This window comes from Helianthus annuus, chromosome 15 (assembly GCF_002127325.2).
Source record: "Helianthus annuus cultivar XRQ/B chromosome 15, HanXRQr2.0-SUNRISE, whole genome shotgun sequence".
NCBI classification, from domain to species: Eukaryota; Viridiplantae; Streptophyta; class Magnoliopsida; order Asterales; family Asteraceae; genus Helianthus; species Helianthus annuus.
In genome coordinates, this window is record NC_035447.2 from 41,249,128 (window position 1) to 41,256,131 (window position 7,004).

At 35.8% G+C, this 7,004-nt stretch overlaps 1 protein-coding gene and 1 long non-coding RNA gene across 4 annotated transcripts; one reads left to right on the forward strand and one right to left on the reverse strand.

Moving 5' to 3' along the window:
• The first annotated feature begins 1,348 nt into the window (after positions 1-1,348).
• On the forward strand, positions 1,349-4,520 carry LOC110911473 (PR5-like receptor kinase). Of its 3 annotated transcripts, XM_035983820.1 has the most exons (6): positions 1,349-1,508; positions 1,693-2,343; positions 2,504-2,533; positions 2,632-2,667; positions 2,775-2,837; positions 3,343-4,520. In XM_035983820.1, exons 1-6 carry the CDS (start codon positions 1,475-1,477, stop codon positions 4,377-4,379), a joined length of 1,851 nt encoding a protein of 616 aa, XP_035839713.1. In that variant the 5' UTR covers positions 1,349-1,474; the 3' UTR covers positions 4,380-4,520. The 3 variants fall into 3 exon arrangements, with proteins under 3 accessions (XP_035839713.1, XP_035839714.1, XP_022011790.1); XM_035983821.1 differs by lacking the exon at positions 1,693-2,343 and having other exon boundaries at positions 1,364-1,508; XM_022156098.2 differs by having other exon boundaries at positions 1,383-2,343.
• LOC110911475 lies at positions 2,228-5,495 on the reverse strand. The gene is made up of 3 exons (XR_004880760.1): positions 5,132-5,495; positions 2,744-2,894; positions 2,228-2,625 (listed from the first exon to the last, which is right to left on the reverse strand). It is a non-coding gene; the product is annotated as an uncharacterized LOC110911475 (long non-coding RNA).
• Positions 5,496-7,004: the final 1,509 nt, after the last annotated feature.

The following is a 7,004-nucleotide window of genomic DNA, read 5'->3' on the forward strand; positions in this document are numbered from 1 at the left end:
ATATTAGTTTTTTTTTTATAAAATCGAGCTAAACCAAGCCGAGCCGAGCTAGCTCGGTTTAAAACCAAGCCGAGCCCGATCTTAGATTTTCAGCTCGGTTTCAAATCCGAGCCGAGCCGAGCCAGCTCGGTTTATAATCGAGCCGAGCCCGAGCTTGGCCTGGCTCGGCTCAGCTCGGCTCATGAACAGCCCTACCCTTGACACTTGGTTAATCTAGTCAAGTATTTACATACATGCTATATCAACTATTAACACCAATAACCATGCGAAATGGTAGGCTTTTCACATGAAATTACCCCACTTGAAAACTTACTTTTTGTATAGACATGGTTTTTGCCCATAGTCTACATTTCGCTAACTAACATATCGTGTATGATAACATTTTGCTTATAATACTTTTAGCACAATAAGTCTACTATTTGTACTATTTGTGCTATCTATCCATGCGTAAATTTCCACATATCGTGTCACCAATCATAAGTGAAAAGGGCTGTGAAATACACATATATACTAAAACCCTAAAACGTGTCAATGGCGGCTAAGTTCATAATCTGGCTTGTTCAACATCAAGATCCTAAACTTAATACTTGTAACACATTAGAATCATCTCATAATATCATCTTAAGCTTCAAAAATGAAAAAAATAATCATGTTATAACTTTTACGTAAATCTCACTTCTTTGCGAAAACCCAAAACCAAACTCGAATGGTGGTAGTGTTGTCCTTTTCTTGTTTGGTGGATTACAAATTTCGTTCCTCAAGTACTGCTTAATCTTCAGGTTTAGCACTAAATTTTCATTTGTTACGATCAAATTAAGAAAAATAAAAAAAAAATGTACTGTCAAACTGAGGACATTGTCTCAATGTGAGGTTCACGTACATGATGGGTTCTCTTTTTAAACTAAATTTTCGTCATATTTTTTCTTGATTTGGAGACATAACTAGAAAAGTTAACGAAACATAAATCTTAGCAAAACGTACAAAACCCAAACTTTATATTTTTTTTTATTATTTGTATGCGGTAAAACTAGTTTTAAATGCCATTATTTTCACATAATGTTTTTTTATTCTAAATTAAAGGTTGTCTTAATGCTGTAACTTTCTGTTAAATTTTGTTGAACATGTAACCCCAGGGCATTTGACATAAGTCACATAACGGTATTAAGGTGTTTATGAGATGAGATTTTAAGTCGTTCTAAAATGTGGAGGATTTAAGGGTTGTTAATTTGCATTTCAAACAAAACTGGACGAAAATGACAACAAAGTCTCTTGGAAAGTGAAGGGCCTATTTAGATTAGTGGGGCCATGACCATCATGTATCACTTATTTGAATTATTGATTGATCGGATCATTGCATTCCCTTCACACATTTAAAACCGAATGACACTTTCTAAGTTACCAAACAGCCCCTTAGTCTCTTTGGCGTTTGAAATGGGTTAGAGGAGAAGACTAGAAGAGACTGGGAAACGTATTGATGGGGTTGGTCAATGGGGAGAAAAATGCAAAAGGTACTGCCAGTATACTCTGTTTTTGCCATTTGTAATATAAAATGGAGTCTCTCAAAAGATATGTGATAAGTTAGATTTCTTTCCTATTGTACATTTGAAATGATTATCATTCTCTGTTTCATGGCCCTTATTCTCTCTTCTCACTCAGCTATACCCACTAACATTTCTATGCCTATCTGCCCAGAAAGTTTCAGTTGCCCTGGTTTGGTCCCGTTCAAGTACCCGTTTTACAATGTCAGAGACACTCGATGTGGGTTGATCAAGGTCAACTGTACATCGAAAGGAGGTGAGGTGCAATTTGGAGGACGGTGGCATGAGATTGTTTGGAGGAATTTTGATTTTGATCATAATCCTAATCATATATTCATCCATAACAGAACATTTGAAGATCTTGTGAAAAGTAATAGCTGTGAGGCACTTATGAATACTTTCACTTTTCCAAGTCCAAGCCCTCTTTTGTATTCCATTTCAATAAATCCCAACATCGCTCTCTTCAAATGCACAAAAATACTGAATTCTGCTAATCAAACAGATGCTGATTTTGACCCACATTATTACATGAGCTACAACAGATGCAATGATCGCAACTTCTACTACAAGTATGGGGATGAAACATTTCCAAGTGACCTCCCACAGACATGTCATGTAGTGCAGCTACCTGGGAAATGGCCGTCTAGTCCAGGAATCGATGAAACCAACATATTTTCTCTTCTCTCTTCAAACATCTCAATTTTATTTGAATTGTCACCTCATTGTATTGAATGTCAGAAAAAAGGCCGCGTGTGTAATACTACTGAAAATGGAAATGATGTTCAGTGTTTAGACGTCAAATGGGGTATTTACAGCTTCTCTTTCCTTCTTAATCTTCCCTCATGTTTACCATATTATGGGTACACCAGAATAATATAGGATGTATAGATGCATCTGTGATGCGTCTAACTACAGAGTCCTAATGTTTTTTCTCACCTTATAATATATACATTTGTTTGCTGCAGTAAGCCCAAGCAAGGAACGAACACAGCTGGGTAATTTGCATCAGTGATCCCATGGATTATTATTGAAACTATATGGCGTATATTATATAACTAATGGTTTATATTATTTCCCTATTTGATTTCTGCAGAAAAACATAACAGTCATAAGACGATTAAGATTCTGGGTAATACGCCTCTTTGATCCTACGCATTATTACTGGATATGTAAGCATTCAAACACATATATGTAGGAATCTGTACCTGATCAATCTGTTGCATTTTCTTGTTCTAGTTATCGCTGGGTCAGCCTTAATTCTCATACTGGCTTTGGTCATCTTCATAATCTTGCCTCAGTGTAAGAACAACCTTTTTTCCGATGTCTCATCAGGGAGCAAATCTTCAAACCCTAAAACTATAGCAATAAAAAAATATAAATTACAAATGCCTGACGTGCACTTATTAACCGTTTCAAATTATTGAAATTTGATAAGTTATAAATATGTTTTTATAAGAAAACATATAGGTATCACAAATTGAAATTTGATAATAAGTTATAAATATGTTTCTTTAAGAAAACATATAGGTATCACAAATACTAAAAGAATAGGGTTTTCCAACCAATGATACACTTGTAAACGTATGATTCTTGTTTTGGGTAATAATAAAAAAAAAAAAAAACATACTTGTAAAAATTCTTATTCACGGATTTTCCATTGGAAAAAAACCCAATAATTTGTTGAAAATTGCAAGAACCATATAATACACTTGTAAACGTATGATTCTTGTTTTGGGTAATATATCATAAACATAGTTTTATGTCACCATAATGAACTTATGGATGAACCTATTGATGGTTGCAGTTCTTCGGGTAGAAAAAAGGAAAACTGGATGGAGAAAAAAGGCCAAATACAATGTCAAATTTGAAATGTTTCTAAAGAATCATGAATTCCTAGCTCCAAAAAGGTTCTCTTATGCACAAGTTGAGAAGATGACAAACTCCTTTAAGTTCGAATTAGGCCAAGGTGGTTTCGGCACTGTGTATAAAGGAGCGCTAGGAAACCAAAACCTAGTAGCGGTGAAGATTTTAAGTGAACTTAAAGGTGATGGGGAAGATTTCATTAATGAAGTGGCTAGTGTTGGCAGGACTTCCCATGTTAATATTGTAAGTCTTATTGGATTTTGTTTGGAGGGTCGTAAAAAAGCTTTAATCTATGAATTCATGCCTAATGGTTCCTTAGAGAGGTTCATATACAATCGTGATTCATCGAATAGTAGCCATCTTGGGTGGGAAAAGTTGCACCAGATTGCCATTGGGATTGCTCGAGGTCTAGAATACTTGCATAGGGGTTGTGGCACAAGGATATTACATTTTGACATAAAGCCACATAATATTCTATTGGATAATGATTTTTGTCCTAAGATATCCGACTTTGGGCTAGCTAAGTTGTTCCGAGAGAAAGAAAGCAAGATATCCATGTCCCGTATGAGAGGAACACCTGGTTATATTGCTCCCGAACTTTTTTCTAGGAACTTTGGACAGGTTTCCCACAAATCAGATGTTTATAGTTATGGAATGATGATTCTAGAAATGGTTGGAGGGAGAAAAAATATTGAGGTTGGAGTTGATCATACAAGTGAGATATACTTTCCTCACTGGATATATAAGAAGGTTGAATTGCATGAAGACCAACTTGGACTGACCGAGATTGTTACTGATGAAGAAAATAGGATTGCAAAGAAGATGATTATTGTGGGCTTGTGGTGCATACAAACTAGCCCCTTTATCCGACCAACAATCACTAGGGTCTTGGAAATGTTAGAAGGGGAGTTAGAATCATTGGAAATCCCTCCCAAACCTTATCTATCTTCTCCACCAAGATCCTCATCTTCAGTGTAGTTACAATCACTAGCCCCTTTAAGATTGTTCTTGTCTTGACACTCTGTAATATTTTGTAATTTAATTATTGCTACGTTTAAAATTAAATCCTAATAACTACTGATGGGATGTTTCTATTAAGTAGTGCACGTATATATCAAGCATATCATACTTTTTTTCCATTAATGCCACATGTTTGTAAATACACGGTTGCTTATCATTATTTCTAGAGTATTGTAGCCATGGGATACATAAAATTTCAAGAAATAATATAACTGGAAGGTTTTTGTACACTATAATATAAAAAACCTCAAGAGCCCACTTCATATTTTTGGGCTCGTTTGTTTAAGTTTGTAGTCTCCAGAAACTCTACGTGAACAAGCTTAGACTACATATATGAGATCGATAAAAGCTTGCCTCGTTGCAGTCAAGGCCTTTTACCTGAATCATGGTTCATCATGGATACAATGTATTAGAGCAGTTATTATAGGCTCATCGATATTTTCTATATTTTTATTTTCTTCATTGTTTAGGCCTGAATCAGCTGTTCACGATCTCTATGCTGGATTCAAATCCTATTCATTTCAAGTCCAAGAAGAAAACCTTTATCCAAAAGTTGTTAGAACAGCAATCAAGCGAGATCAACAACTCTGGATCTCACCTTATGATCAAAACAACAAAGGCTCTCATTGTTTCTTTACAGACTTTGGATCTCACTAGTCAATTGGTGTTGTTTCAAAGAAATTTGTAGAATTGAATTCAAAGAAGCGTACCTGTTTTTTCTTCAATCTGAGAATTAAGAGATAACCAGAAGGAGTGAAGTAATAATGTCACTTTCATCAAACATCGATGTGAAATCCTGAGCTCTGGCATCATAAACCCAATCAACTTCAGAATGTTCCTCCCTCATAATCACTCCTCTAGAAAAACCCTTGCAGTAGCAGATGTAAATCGTAATGATATGAAGAAATTGGATATTTTGGGTCGAATGTTGCTAATTCTGGATCTTTGGATCCGCGATCCACCCGGGAGGTCCGTTTCTCCTGATGAGAAGGCTTTGAACTGGGCCACAAAATATTAGCCCATGTGACCCAACTTAAGTGATATCCACTTTTGGGCTTATTAACTTTGAGCCTGCATGTATCAAATTTGGGCCTGATTTTACCACCTGAATAAGGCCATGTTTGGATAAGCTTATTTTACCTCCTTATGACTTATTGACTTCTTAGAAAAAAGAGTTTTTGTAAAATGGTATTTGGGTAATAAGGTGATAAGAAGCTTTTTAGCATTGAAAATGAGAAATGAAAAAGTCGGTTGTGACTTTTCCCAAAAAGAGATAAGAAGGTTAAAAAGTTAATAAGGAGAAATGGAAAATATCATTCAAACATGCCCTATCTAAGGCTGAATTTCTTCCCAATCAATTTTCAAATTTGGGGACTTAGTTCTGATACCAACTTGTAAGTCCTTCAAACTGGGCACCTCATAGCTGGACATCATCATACAAATAGTTTAAATAGTAAATTACAAATTTTGTCCTTTATCTATATACCAAATTGCAGCCAGTGTCCTTTAGAGTAAAAGTTAACGAGTTCCGTACTTAATGTTTCAAAATTCTGCACGTTATGTTCTTTGATCCTAACCCTGTTAACCACATGAGGGTAAAATTTTCTTTTTACCCCTATTATTTTAAAACATATCTTAAAAGAATATATATATATATATATATATATATATAGTGTGTGTGAGGTTCATTGGGGAACACTAAAAAAGTGGGGAACCGACTCAAACAAACTCCGATTGGACTCATTCCAGCGGCGTTGGAACTGACTCGTCGAACACTAACTAGGAACTTTTAACCCTAAACTCTAAATCATAACCCCTAAACCCTAAATATATTAGGGTTTGGCTTTTAGTGTTTAGCTTTAATGTTTAGTTTTACGGTTTAGCTTTAGGGTTTAGGGTTTAGCTTTAGAGTTTATGGTTTAGCTTTTGGGTTTAGCTTTAAGGTTTAGCTTTAGGTTTAGCCTTTAAGGTTTAGCTTTTAGGGTTTATAGTTTACATTTTACGGTTTAGCTTATATTTTAGTCTTATTTTTTAGCTTTAGGTTTTAGAGATTAGGAGTTAGGATTTAGGGTTAAGAGATCTTAGTTAGGGTTCGACGAGTCGGTTACAACGCCGCTGGAATGAGTCCAATTGAAGTTCGTTTGAGTCGGTTCCCCGCTGTTCCCCACTTTTTAGTGTTCCCCAATGAACCTTTCCCTATTATATAGTGTGAGGTTCATTGGGGAACACTAAAAAAGTGGGGAACACTAAAAAAGTGACTCAAACGAACTCCGATTGGACTCATTCCAGCGGCGTTGGAACCGTCTCGTCAAACCCTAACTAGGATCTCTTAACCCTAAACCCTAAATCCTAACCCCTAAATATACTAGGGTTTAGCCTCGGGGTTTAGCTTTAGGGTTTAGGGCTTAGCTTTAGGGTTTAGCTTTAGGTTTAGCCTTTAGGGTTTATGTTGGTGCATATGTCTGTTAACTTCGTCTTGTATCGAGTCTTGTAATAGAATTGTTAGATCGAGTCACGTAGTTTGAGAAAAACGGAAAACAGTCATGAAATAGCCAGTTCACACGAACTAACCATTTCATACGA